General features: G+C 52.0%; 7 protein-coding genes across 7 annotated transcripts; 3 read left to right on the top strand and 4 right to left on the bottom strand.

Moving 5' to 3' along the window:
- Nucleotides 1–329: 329 nt before the first annotated feature.
- VTP21DRAFT_77 (uncharacterized protein) lies at nucleotides 330–3296 on the top strand (the record flags this gene model as incomplete). The annotated part of the gene is made up of 7 exons (XM_069398469.1): nucleotides 330–502; nucleotides 563–779; nucleotides 852–960; nucleotides 1042–1150; nucleotides 1224–1275; nucleotides 1358–1543; nucleotides 1626–3296. The coding sequence occupies 7 exons, from the start codon at nucleotides 330–332 to the stop codon at nucleotides 3294–3296; spliced, it is 2517 nt and encodes an 838-aa protein (XP_069256456.1).
- A 730-nt stretch (nucleotides 3297–4026) lies between these two features.
- On the bottom strand, nucleotides 4027–4314 carry VTP21DRAFT_76 (uncharacterized protein; the record flags this gene model as incomplete). Its single annotated transcript, XM_069398358.1, has 1 exon — nucleotides 4027–4314. The coding sequence occupies one exon, from the start codon at nucleotides 4312–4314 to the stop codon at nucleotides 4027–4029; it is 288 nt and encodes a 95-aa protein (XP_069256455.1).
- An 896-nt stretch (nucleotides 4315–5210) lies between these two features.
- VTP21DRAFT_75 (uncharacterized protein) lies at nucleotides 5211–6963 on the bottom strand (the record flags this gene model as incomplete). The annotated part of the gene is made up of 5 exons (XM_069398247.1): nucleotides 5211–5857; nucleotides 5928–6036; nucleotides 6122–6206; nucleotides 6266–6603; nucleotides 6676–6963. The coding sequence occupies 5 exons, from the start codon at nucleotides 6961–6963 to the stop codon at nucleotides 5211–5213; spliced, it is 1467 nt and encodes a 488-aa protein (XP_069256454.1).
- Nucleotides 6964–7160: 197 nt separating this feature from the next.
- On the bottom strand, nucleotides 7161–8060 carry VTP21DRAFT_74 (uncharacterized protein; the record flags this gene model as incomplete). Its single annotated transcript, XM_069398136.1, has 4 exons — nucleotides 7161–7381; nucleotides 7479–7551; nucleotides 7619–7839; nucleotides 7928–8060. 4 exons carry the CDS (start codon nucleotides 8058–8060, stop codon nucleotides 7161–7163), a joined length of 648 nt encoding a protein of 215 aa, XP_069256453.1.
- A 575-nt stretch (nucleotides 8061–8635) lies between these two features.
- Nucleotides 8636–9770, top strand: VTP21DRAFT_73 (uncharacterized protein; the record flags this gene model as incomplete). Its single annotated transcript, XM_069398025.1, has 4 exons — nucleotides 8636–8844; nucleotides 8917–9066; nucleotides 9144–9472; nucleotides 9565–9770. The coding sequence occupies 4 exons, from the start codon at nucleotides 8636–8638 to the stop codon at nucleotides 9768–9770; spliced, it is 894 nt and encodes a 297-aa protein (XP_069256452.1).
- A 300-nt stretch (nucleotides 9771–10070) lies between these two features.
- Nucleotides 10071–10937, top strand: VTP21DRAFT_72 (uncharacterized protein; the record flags this gene model as incomplete). Its single annotated transcript, XM_069397914.1, has 3 exons — nucleotides 10071–10360; nucleotides 10436–10460; nucleotides 10521–10937. 3 exons carry the CDS (start codon nucleotides 10071–10073, stop codon nucleotides 10935–10937), a joined length of 732 nt encoding a protein of 243 aa, XP_069256451.1.
- Nucleotides 10938–11600: 663 nt separating this feature from the next.
- VTP21DRAFT_71 (uncharacterized protein) lies at nucleotides 11601–12751 on the bottom strand (the record flags this gene model as incomplete). Its single annotated transcript, XM_069397803.1, has 2 exons — nucleotides 11601–12393; nucleotides 12465–12751. The coding sequence occupies 2 exons, from the start codon at nucleotides 12749–12751 to the stop codon at nucleotides 11601–11603; spliced, it is 1080 nt and encodes a 359-aa protein (XP_069256450.1).
- Nucleotides 12752–12831: the final 80 nt, after the last annotated feature.

Here is a 12831-nt window from a genome sequence, read left to right as displayed (position 1 = left end):
GTTTCCAGTTACGCTCCTGCCCCTATGTTTTGGTTCTTTAATATGTGTATAAACTGCAGTCGTTAGCCAATATTTCTGTTTAGTGTTGTCTTAATTGCCTCTTGTACTGTAAACTTATTTTTTTTTCTACTAATAGCATTTATCTATTTCCCCCCCCCCTCCCTCTCAATCTATCAAAACTAAGCACTCGGCTTAGGGTTATTCGACGCCTCACTTGATTTCGTTCTCCTATTCTATTTTCACCCGATTTCTATTTTGCCCTACTTCCCCTCTCCCCCCATTAACGGAACGAGCTCACTTTATTGTTGGACGTTGACGCAGTCCTTTGCATGCAGCTAACGCAAGACCTCCGGTCTGCCTCCTCCCCCACAAGCAAGCTCAGATCTGCAACGGCCGTCGATCTGCCCACCCACCACGAGGGTCGCAACGGCCAATCGGCTAATCAGCTCTACACAAAGCTGGAGCTAGTTGGGCGAGGAGCGTATGGCACAGTGTATAAGGGGTAAACTTGAATAGCCGCTTTCATAATTTGCGCTGGATGCTGACTGGATGCACTCTACAGGATCAACAACATCTCCAGGCAGATCGTTGCCATTAAAGTTTTGAATCTGGATACAAAGGAAGACGATGTTGTCGACATTCAGAAGGAGATTGCACTCCTCTCGCAGCTTAAACATAGCAACTCACAGAACATAGCGCGGTATCATGGGAGTTTCCTCAACGGGACGAAGCTGTGGATTGTGATGGATTTTGCTGCGGGCGGAAGTATCCGCACTCTAGTAAGTGCTAGAATCTAAGAAATGATCCGTTGGATTGAGGATTTATAAATATATTGACGTGGGGAAATATAGATGAAATGTGGGAAGATCGAAGAAAAATACATCGTGGTCATTACCCGCGAAGTCGTGCAGGCCTTAGTATACCTCCACAAAAACGGTATAATACATCGCGATATCAAAGGTAAGTTCGGACAAATTTAAATTCTTCATTTAGCTTTCTAATCAAATGGGTCTTTCCCCTCCCCCCCTCTCCCTCATGCAGCGGCCAATATCCTCTTGACAGAGGATGGCCGTGTTCAACTGTGCGATTTTGGAGTTGCAGGTCAAGTCTCAATGAACTCGTTCAAACGAAACTCATTTGTTGGCACACCGTAAATGACCAACTTTCTTTCATTTTAATATGGTCACTGCTAACCATATCATTACGCTTTTTCCACTTGCCAGGTACTGGATGGCTCCTGAAGTAATACGACAGGGATCTCACTATGATTTTAAGGTTTGCGTGCAAGTTTTTTAAAGCAAGTCGCTCTATAGGCTTGTACTCACTGGATTCAATTTCAAATCGACGCGATGAATAGGCGGATATTTGGTCCCTAGGAATCACGGTCTACGAGATCGCTACTGGCAACCCACCGTTCCATGACCAGGATCCAATGCGTGCGATATTCTTGATCCCACGGTGCCCACCTGCACAGTTGGAGGGTCCATTCTCTGTGGCAATGAAGGAGTTTGTTGGGCAGTGCCTATGCGAGGACCCGGTGGACGTAAGTGCACATCCCGGTTTGACTTGTGTGTTAGATAAGGACAGCATTCCTTATACATTTTATCGTATCTATCATTGGATAGAGACCAACGGCGGACGAGCTTCTCAAGTCCAAATTCATTAAATCGGCCAAACATACACATAAAATCCTGCGCGACCTCGTCCTCCGCTACGAACGGTGGAAGCTAACGGAGCGCCGTAAAGCTTCGGATGATTCGAGTGGTAGCGAAGAAGATGCATTCGATCTCGCTGATTTCGGGGTGGATGAGGATGCATGGGACTTTGATATGACAGTGCGAAGCAAGTTCGATGCGGCTGCGAGCGAGGACGATGCGGACAGCAGGAAGGGGAAGCCGGGTAGATTCGCAAGGCCAGAAAGTGGAGCCGCTATCTCTCTTTCAGTCCCTAACCTAGAGTCCGAAATGCTGGCGAACCGCGACGCCGCTCCAGCAGACACTCAGGAGACGCCCAGTAAGTCGGAGGTGCCCCCTGCTGCCTCATCCGACCCTCAATCCGCTCATCTCTCTCCTGCTCCGCGGGTCTATCAGAAAAGCTATGCTGAATCCCATCCTCTTCTTCGCTTATTTATCGATCAAAATGCATCGACCGCCGCCTCCACTTCCGTACAAAAGCCGCTCTCCTCTAACATGGTCCTGCATGGGAAGCCACTCATTTCCGCCCCTTCTGCAGAGCCAAAACCGACACCTCAACCACTGCAGACGGCCGTATCGCCAATGCCCCCTACCCCGGATTCTCCAAAGCCCCCTTCTACTCCGGTCAGGAACCCGCCCGAAGGCGGAGCCAATTCAAAATCAATGTCGCCCGCCCCTGCCTCGTCGCTGACTCTGGGCACTTCGACTCCCACATCCGGCAGAACACCTATGTCTATCAAACCGAACCTTACCCGATCTAATACAGATGAATCTCCTGAGTCTTCACAACTGCTTACGCCTACTGCTCCACCATCCTCACTTGCTTTGGCACAAAAACCACCGCCACCACCGCCACCACCGCCCCCATCGCAACCGCAACCGCAACCGCAACCACAGCAGCAACCGTCACCACTATCACAACAACAACAGCAACCGCAACCACAGCAACAACCACAACCACAGCCAACGCCACAGCCACAGCAAAAGCAATATCCTCAACCACTGCGAAATTTAAGGGATGGCAGCCCAATGCCATCTCACCCAACCTTCCTCCACCAAGCACGGCGGGTCCGTTCTACAACTGCTCTTCCCACCTCCGAAGAAGCCATGGCCTCCAGCGAAGGGCCTTCGGGACGTCATCACAAAACCGGAAGTCATCCCGCGATGACTTCGAGCGACATCAGCTTGCCCCGCCAAAGAAGCGTCGGTGTCCTATCGGCTCAACTGCTGCAGCCGAGTAAAGGGAAGCAGAACGGGGCAGGGTTGCCGCTAAAGATTGCCACGACCATTCCCCCCGTTTCCTCCGTCAATGATGGGCGGCCGCCCATTGCGGGGGGCCAGAAGTATCTCTCCCCCACCATGCTTTCGCCCACTCATGCGTTTCCGAAATACTCACATCCCGCCGGATTCTCCCTCGGTGGTCGTAGCTTCAGCAGTGGCGGGGCTACGTCGGGGTACCCCGAGCCACGGGCTCTTCGCGTAGATAACTTGATGCTTGAGGGAGACGCCCTGGCAGAAGAATTGGTGACGACGCTTCGGGATTTGGGGCGGTGGCTGGAAGTGTTGGAGGGCGGTTTCAAGAATGTGAGGATTGGGAATTGACTTGGGATGAAAAGGAAATTGACCAGGAAACACCCTCTCCCCCTCCCGCCCCCGCACTCCCCCTGTTTCAGTGAACTCGGTGTTCTTGATCGAAAGTAGATCCCTTTTCTTCGCTCTGCAGAGTATTTGTATTATAATGGATGCAGGTAGTTTATTTTGCGTGTTTTATATATTTACACCTATATCTGATGTTACTGTCACCTTCTTCCCCCTGTACTTCTATATCTCGGTTTTGTCTCTGTCGTTTGTTCTGCCCTTCTTTTTGAAAGAAGTTGCTCTTTATTTTTGTTTTCTTCTTCCCCTTTATCAAAATTTAATCCTCGTTCTACTTCACTTGCACGGCTTTGCATGCCAAACTATGCTTGCATTAGTCTCCCAAGTATGGATTATCCGAAATGTGGAGAGGTACGTTCACAGTTTACAAGATCGGTACCGAAAACGGCAGTAGCAAGAGGGAAAGTGATTAGGTATTATAGACAGGAAGAGAAGGTATACACGTTGAGGAGAAGAGAAGAAAGAGAAGAGCCAGGTGAGAAGCAAAAATACGGTTGGATAAAATAGAGGTATAAAAATTTAACATTGGTAATAATGAATAGATCCATAAAAAAAAAGAATTAAATACGATTTCAGGGAGGAAACAAGAAAAAAGAGCTAAATTGCAATTAGGAAAGGAAAAAAAAAAACATGTATATAGAGCCGAAAAAAAAAGAAACAAGATCAACAAGAGTTGTCACAGTGCAGTGCAAGATCCCATGCCAGCCCCTCTACTTGTTACAAACCATTGCTTGTATCCTCTACAGGTGTTGACGTGATTCAACACGGTGACCAGATTGCCATAGTATTTGCAGCCTGGACACACCCGCCCTCCGTCCTCATGATGAATAGGCGGCAGAGATATAGTTGGGTGGTACGTCACATGGTGGCGGTACCAAAATGCAAAGGGGAAGTTGAGCCGGCAGTGGGGGCAATGGTAGCGATCTGAAGAATTCGAATTGGCGGCGAAGGGGTAGGGGGGCATTCTCGAGGAAGATTAAGAGATGGAGTGGGGGATCCAAAATCTCGGGTCGAGAATTCTTGGGAGGAAAGCTGAAGAGGCGGTTTCTAGTGGGGAAAAGTGAAAGTGGTAGATATTACTGAAAGAAAGGAATCAACCGAATCTAATTGGTGGTTGAGGGGCAAGGTTGAGAGGCTTGGTCCCGGCCTGTTCCTCAGAGCCAGATCGGGTTAGCGCTCCTCCTACGGCAAGGAGCCCAGATGAGCTATTAGCTAGAATGGTATGGTCGGAGAAAACGAGCGACATCGGCCGGGATGCTAAATTAGAAAATTAGCCAGAAAGTTCTTTGCAGCGTCTAGCTCCCCCTTTTGCCTTATTCTATCTTCTAGAGAAACTTGTTTTTTTTTCTGGAGAAAACGGTTATTTTCTATTCTTTTCCCCTTCAGCCCGCCACAAAGTGGCGCAAACCTAGTGCCGACCAACCGGGCGAATCCTCAACTAAGCTCCCAAATGAAAAAAAAAGAGCTGTTGTCTTCCTCTATTGTGTCATACACTGTAGTTTGAACCTATTTCCGATTAGCACAGAAGCTTCGAAAGTTCTTCTATGGGCCACTTTCTGAATTCTGCTGAGAGAATATCTTGGCGGGAGGCCAAACTTAAAGACCACCGATTCCTTCTGCCCTCAGGAGATGAAGCTCGGAGGTCCAGCCTTCTCCCCATGTAGTTCGACTGTGGAGTAGAGAGGGTATCCTGCCAATTCAGGACAAGTCTGTTTATACAATGACAGGCTAGAAAGGATGAAAGGCGAACATTCTATTACAATTACACGGATAAAGAATCCATATCCCTATGGTACAATAATAATAAGAGGATAGACCTAGGGCCGCACCCTTATTTTCACCCCATTCCCCCCTCACCAACTAGTTCTCCGCCTTGTCCTTTGAGTCCCGCATCTTCTCCTTCCATCGTTGCCACTCCTCGTTTCGCTTAGTCGCCCTCACTCTCCGCCAGTGGCCTCGAGATTGACGATGCGCATTCCACTCCTTCTCTCCATTGACGACCAGAGGTTGGCCCTCGCCGTCTGTGCATATATCACATGTGAATTTGCGCCAGCTTTTCAGGCGAGCCGCAGTATCCGCCTCGTGATGCTGCTTTCTCTGCACCATCTGCGCGGCAAGCGGGCTAAGCGACCTAGGGTCCGGAAGCGGCTGACCTGCGAGAAAATCTCGTGCTATCTGCACTGCTACGTCGCGCACCTCTTCATTCCACCGATCCAGGTTGGTTGCATCCAACATATAAACATAGAGATGTTTGTCACGCGAAGCATCAGTATCATCCTCATTCGTGGTATGATCGGTCTCGGTATCGGGAGGGGTGTTGGAAGACATAAGGTGTGCCATTGGCACGAGCTTATTACGGATCCAAGTTATCTGTCGCTTAGCGTAGCGACGTGTCGCTGCTTTCATGGCGGAGATGCATTGGTCTCGAAGGGTGGCCAGAGCCTCTTCGGTGAAGGAGGGCGGAGGCGATTCAAGGGCGGAGAAATATGGGAGAAACTCCTTGTAGCCTTTTAGTGTGTTGATGGGAACAAGCATTAGTATTGGATACGACTGATCCTCGTTGGGGTCGGCCCTTACCAATCGCCTGCCAGATTCCGCGGGTATAATCCTGTTCATTGCCCGGGCACCTTGCTTGGCCGCTCTTCTCGAGTGATCGCATGTTGCGAAGTTCCTCAAACAGACCCGTCTACACGCATTCAAGTTCAGTCAGTAAGAGGCTAAGGGGGGAAGATCCTTTTTTCTAGCACATAGACCATTGGCAAACAACCTACCTTTATCATTGATTCTACTCTTGCATCCAGCCTGGGATTTAATGTCTCAGGTGGTGTATAAAGCCAAAAGACACAAGTCGGGAATCTATAAGCAAAGTCGTTAAGCCAATGGATCTGGCTTCCTCTCTTCAACAGGGAACTCACCGCACTCGGGAGGTCCGAAAATCCCCCTCCCATTGCTCCAGAATGATGTCGCTGTGCCTCTTCCCCGTTTGTAGGAACACCTCCAGACTCCTTCGGATCTTCCTCCGATCATTAGGGTGCCATCGATTGGCCATGACCGGATCCACTTCCTGTAAACGCGCGTAGAGCTCAGCCGTGGTGCCCTGGAGCTCGGGGTGCTCGCTCTCCGTGTCGCTGTCGGATAGAGCAGCGTGCGAGGCAGAGGCGACAAGAGAATCGCGAAAAATGAGGCTCTGGACGTAATAATTAGTGCCGCCCGCAATGATCGGGACCCGTCCTTTCTCGTGATTTTCATTAATCTGTAGGCAAGAGTCGATTCACGTTAGTTCAACCTAGGACGGAGTAGATCCCATGATAGGCTCTCGATTTACCACTTGCAGTGCATCCCGCTCGAATTCTCCGACTGTGTACTCATCATGCACCTCCAGAAAATCCATCAGCCGATGCTCGATGCCCTCCCGCTCGGCAAGCGGGATCTTATTGGTAATGATGTCCAGCCCTTTGTACACCTGCATTGAATCCGCGTTGATGACCTGGCCACCGAGCGATTTGGCCAGCTCGACGGCAAGCTGAGATTTACCGACTCCAGTGGTGCCGACGACAGCAAGCAGAGGAGTGGGGCGCGTCCAGGGGACCATGTGGGAGAGGCGGCGGAACATGAATGGGATACTCGATCTTCGAATAAATAAGACCGAAAAAAAAAAGATAAGTAATGTTCTGAATGTGACTGTTTTTATTTTTTTCTTAGTAGCAAATAAGGATAAACATAAAACATAGATGTATAGATATATATATATATAGAATATAATAATACCACCATCACTACACACTACAATACACCCATCGTTGCGCCGTTTTAAACCAGTTTTTTCTTGATGAAGAAGGACCGCAAATGCCGCATCTGCCACATGCAAGTCATTCCCAAAACGGCCATCTGGGAAATGGACCACCAGACAATCTGGGAGTTGGCGCGCTCTGACATGTCGCGGAACTTCGTCTCGATCTCACGCTGGAAACTTTGCTCCCGTAGGGCATCCAAAGCGCGAGAATTGAGCTCACGCACACGGTTGATCATATCTACAAAAGGTCAGAGAGGAGAGGGAGGGGGGAGTGGGTAGACGGGTGAGCAAACGATGTCGCTACGCGATATGAGAGAGAAAATCTCCGCTATTACCACTTAGGGATTCATCAGAGTGGTTCTCCTCCAGATGGATGGGCTCCCCAATATCCAAGTCCAAAGTGAAGCGCTAGTATAGTAGAGGAGAGTGAATATCTATCATCATGGGTGCTACACCTAGAGCTAGAAACACTTACAATCCGTTCATCGACCCACCATGAGGATGTGTTTGTCACAAAGCAAATGTCATGCTCTCCAGACTCAGTGCTTGTGAACGAGAACCGGCCTTTGTGTGCCCCCTTGATGTGGAGAACTTTGTGCTCTTCTCCGCGCTCATCAACTGTGATGTCAATGCCCAACGAGTGATCTTCAATGAACATATTCTGTTTGGATGACCAGACCTCGGCCTTGTATACACCTGATGGGAAGCAGAATTTAGAGTTAATCTTGGGGTTGGGATGCAAAGGCTCGAAAACAAAGGCAAAATCCGGGATGGATCCACGTACCGATGACTCGGGTTTCCTTGGGTAGATCCTCGTTGAAACACTTTTGCTCGCCATCTTCAAGATAGAAATGGAGACCGTTGGCGGCCAGCGCAAACGTAAGGAGCAGAAGAATGAAGGCCAGTGTGAAGCGCATATTGCAATTTGTATTTATATTTCAGGAAAAAAAGAAATAGGTAAAAGCTTAGAGAACTGGGGAGACAATTGAGGAAGGAAAGTGTGGGGTGATTGTGGGGGAGGTGGGGGGCCGGAGGGGGCGACGGGTTGCTGGAGTGATGAGAAAAAGAGGGGAAGGAAGGAGTGAGATTAATGAAATAGGGATTAATGAAGAGTAATGAACAGGAGAGAGTGAGTCAAGGGGAAAATAGGGGGTAAGATTTTCACAACGGATCTGTGCTTGCAGGCAGCGATTGGCTCCATCCCGGATAATCACCTGTGCTCCGCCACACATGAGGGGAGGTGAGTAGGTAAGCAGGGCAGGCGGCAACCTTAGATGGATCAACGAAAAAAAGAAGGATAGACTATGGCTGTTGCTATTTCCGTTAACTTTCTAGAACCGAATGGCATTCCAGTTATATAGGCTTCAGCAATGATGAATTCTACCTATGCCCTCTGCCTTAGCATTCCCCCTCACCGCCCGCTTTTCATTCTCCTTTTACTCCTTTGGTAATTCTCATTTTCCTTATTCTGTTTTCACCCCTTGTCCTCCGCATGAGCCAAGACAATCTATCCCAACTGTACCACTTTCCATTCAGTCCCATCGCTCAAGCTCCATTATTTCAACCAACTAGCATTCAAAGCCCTCACTATGACCAGCTCCCCCCCGTCACCCTCGAGCCGCCCAGCCCCAAACGGCCTGGCATTGGCCGGGGACTGAATCGCCGGAACAGCACGAACAAGTTTGTCCGAATTCTGTATAGGTAGGGATGCATCTTATGGCGGAGGAATGATACAGGAGAAGCGATGTGCTGACATTATATGGGTCTGTCTAGGATGGTGGATGATGCTCAAAACTCTCATCTGATAAGGTGGTCTGAGAGTGGAACCTCCTTTCTTTTCCACACCACCCCCGAGTTCACCGAGCTCTTATCGCGTCACTTCAAACACGAGAAACTCCCCTCTTTTCTCCGACAGCTTAATATGCACGTGTTAACATGCTCTTCTTCCTCATTAACTCCTCTTTCTTATCCCCTTCTCCCGATGCCCTCCCCTCCCTCAGGTACAATTTCACCAAGGCCAACAAGACGCCCCGTGCCGCGCGGGCTGACGACGGAATCATGGAGTATAAACACGACGATTTTCGCCGCGGCCAACCCAAGCTGTTAGATAGAATCCGCCGGCGCTCTTGCCAGGATGCGCGGCCACCCTATCTTCCCCTCCTGCGGGACCCCTCAGATCCCTCGCTAAACCCCAAGGCAGACGAAGCCCTGCGCGAGCTGGAACAACTCAAGACCAACCTGAGCCAACTTACGCGCAAGCAGAATATGCTGATTGGCCAGATCGATGCTGTAGGAAGCTGCATGGGATTGGTATTGCGACAGCTGGGATGTGAGTAGCACCTTAGTTTTTGTTTGGTTTTTCCCTTCCTCCACACGAAGATGTGACTTTCCTGCTTATCTGCCCCTTCCTCTGCGGCTTAGTCCAGGTTCCCGACGACCTCGCGAACTTCGCCAGCCGGCTCAACATCCCCTTTATCACGGTGACCTCCTCCTCTTCTACTCCGCTCGCCGGCACCTCGGCGTACACGAGCTCGGGAGAGGACGAGGAACGGCTGCCTCGAGAAGGCTCCTATCCCCTTTTCATGGAGGAAGAGTGTGACTTTGGTCTTGGCTCTTATTATTATTAATAAAGCATGGAGCCCGTCCACCGGGCGGAGATACAGCGTTTCGAATATTAACTAATCTCTTGGGCCTTGTTAAGGTTTGGTGGGACATGAGGCGGGGCGTGATTCGCCCAGCTATATTCCTTCTCGAGCACAAGCGCAAAACCACTATTCCTCTCCATACTGGCATCATAGCTTGTTCGACTTTTTCTCTTTCTTTTTTGCGTGTTCCATTTCAGAAGTTTATCGTCTCCCTCTTCCCCCCTTTTACTCACTTCTCCCCTCCCCTCCCCCCTCCATTCTTTCGCCTTAGCTGTTCTCGCGATGTCCAGAACCATCTCCTTCGTCGTCCTACTCTGTCTTTTTTCGCTCCTCTCCCCCGTGATGGCTGCTAACTATGCCTTCACGGAGCCAGTGGCTTCGACCGTCTGGGTGGCGGGCAGAGCCGTGACATTGAAATGGAAAATTGATCAAGCCATCACCGGCCCGTTCATCCTGCCCGCTCGAGTTGATATACAGCTCCTTGAGAATGGGCAGCTAGTGCAGAACGCACTCACCGGCGTGGCGGGTGCCACCGGCAATGCGCTGTGGACCATCCCGGCCACCCTTGCCCCGTAAGTACTCCTCAGTTCTAGATTGCAAGGGCCCCTGATGCTTACCCGCCATGACCTTTTGTGCCATTCTTTTAGCTCCACGCAGTACCAGCTACGCATTGTAGAGTGTCTTTTCTCGTATGGGATGTGAATGGGAAGCTTACGCGTTTGCACTTTATAGGGAACAAGCGACCAGGACTATTCCTACTCCTCGCGGTTCACCATCAACGGCGCCAATGGCCAGATTGCGTCCCGCCCCATCTCTTCCTCGGTCCAATATACGACCCTGAGCCAGGCCCTCACGAGCAACCCCTTCTTCACTCCCCGGGTCGCCCCCACTGGCCTTTCCAGCGCCTCTGGCTCGAGTGCCCCGGTGCCAAGCCTGTCGGCCGCATCCAGTGCTGTTTCGCGCATCCAGACCAACGCCTCATCCGCGATAACTGCCTCTGCGTCAAGGGCCGTGAGCTCCGTCACGCTCCCCTCTGGAAGCGCTCAACCTTCGGCGTCCAGCCCTGCTAAATCGGCCGCGGTTCGCGCCTACGCCTCCTTCTCCGCCCTGGGCGGTTTGCTTGCGCTGTGCGCTGTGTTGGTGGTGTAGTCACCTAGTTAGGAGGCGTTTGTTTGAACACAAGCCGATGGGTCTACTGCTGGGATCCGATATTTATTAATTCTTAGATGTACCTTCTCTGTTTCCTGCTTTTATTTAATCTCTATTGATCTATTCATTAAAGGATATGCTCCCTTTTTTCCATGCATGAGACAAAGCCTTTCGCCTTGTATTTGGAAAACAAAAGGCGAGGAAGGAATGTGCATGGTTAGAGAGACCAAGCCCATTTCCTCCTCCATCGGCTCGCCCCCCCCCCCCCCTCGACCAAGGAGAATTCAGGATGGGTCGATCAGGAGCTGAAAGGGCGGCTGAACATCGCACGGTTTATTTCAGCTTTCCCCGTACGAGCGTTGATGTGGACATTAATTTATTGAATAAGAGAGTTCAAGTAACCTATTATAGAAACATGGGGTAGAGGAAGAAAACAAACGTGTCATCTTGTATCAAGAAGGAAAAAAAAAAAGCACCGTGATGGCACGAATTCTGCAATTCTGAAATCCCTACAATTTAGTCTAACGTAAGCCGAGCCTCCCATCGGCCATCCCATCTCCACTGGAGAGAGACAGAGAGACAGAATGAGATAAGGATAAATAGTGGAGGGGCGGGGGGAGGCGAGGAGGGGAGGAAGGGGGAGGGGGGGGGAGAGATTGCCTGCTACGCTCTACCCGCATCCATGAGCCCACTCAATGGCGGCAGCTGCATTCTTGGGGGAGAGTGCCCGCGCATCCTCCCCAGCGGCGCGGCGGGAGATTGGTGCTCCGTCTTTAGGGGAGGTTGATGCAGGAGGGCCGATGGCGGGGGGAAATGGGGGGTCAGCGCGGTAGGATGCGGATAGGCAGCGCTTGAGGCGGGTGCGGCCGAAGCAGTATAGGAGTGGGGGTAGGTGGGCGCGGAATACGGGTGGGATGGGAACGGGGCGGCGGACGACGAGGGGTATACGGAGGAGGCCGGGGGGGAGCCGGAGGGGCTCTGGGAGGGGGCGGGGTTGACGAGCGACGCGATCGAGGGGGTGTTGCCGTCGCGGGAGGCGTGGGGGGGGGGCGGGGGCAGGGGCTTGACGTTGGGCGGGTGGTATTGCGGGGGAGATGGGTAGAAGACCGGCTCCTTCTCCGCCGCGCGTGCAGAAGCAATTCCCCCCGCCAAGCTGTCGCTTTCCTTCTTCAGCGCCTCCACCACCTCCCGCACGCCCTCCTCCTCGCCCGAGGTCGGGTGCTTGGAGGCGTACTCCTCCAGCGCCTTGACCGCGACCGGCCGCAGCAGCTGCTCAATCAGCCGCTCCATCCGCTTCAGACGGGCCTCCAGCTGGTCCACCTCGCTGCGCTCCACCGTGCCCTGGAGCTGCTGACCGCGCCGCCGCCGCTCAGCGCCGGACACGCACTCGATGCCGTTGGTGGCGCAATAGCCGCACGGCTGGCCGCCGTCGCACTTGGTCTTTCTCCTCCGGCACCTAAGCAACACGAGAGAGGGGTTAGTGGAGGGGAGGGGGCTCCAAGTCTACGCCAAGAGGGGAATGCCTACGTTTCGCATGCGCTTCCGCTCGACAATCTTCGCGGGGCCTCTGGAGAGGCATCCACGCAGTCGCCGGCCCGTGGGTCACAGCGATTACAGGGCCGCCGGCCGTCGCAGTTGCGTTTCTTGCGGCGGCACGGCTCACATATGGAGAGCTCTGCTTGCGACGCCGGCGGCGGGCGGTGGGGGTGGAGGTGAGAATGGGAATGGGGTTGCGGGGCGGGATTGGGAGCCGGGTGCCGGAGCGGGGGGTGGTAGGGGGAGGGGCGGGAATAGATAGGGGTCGATGGCATCATGCTCACCTTTCAAGCGATAATGGCGATGGAGTCGAGGCTGCGGCGATAGCAGGGGCGCGGCGGGGGGGGGGGAGGGGATT

The sequence above is a fragment of the Calcarisporiella thermophila genome, assembly GCF_041956535.1.
Source record: "Calcarisporiella thermophila strain CBS 279.70 unplaced genomic scaffold VTP21scaffold_1, whole genome shotgun sequence".
NCBI lineage: Eukaryota > Fungi > Calcarisporiellomycota > Calcarisporiellomycetes > Calcarisporiellales > Calcarisporiellaceae > Calcarisporiella > Calcarisporiella thermophila.
The sequence above is the reverse complement of the archived record's forward strand: the minus strand, read 5'-3'. Positions and strand labels throughout refer to the sequence as shown.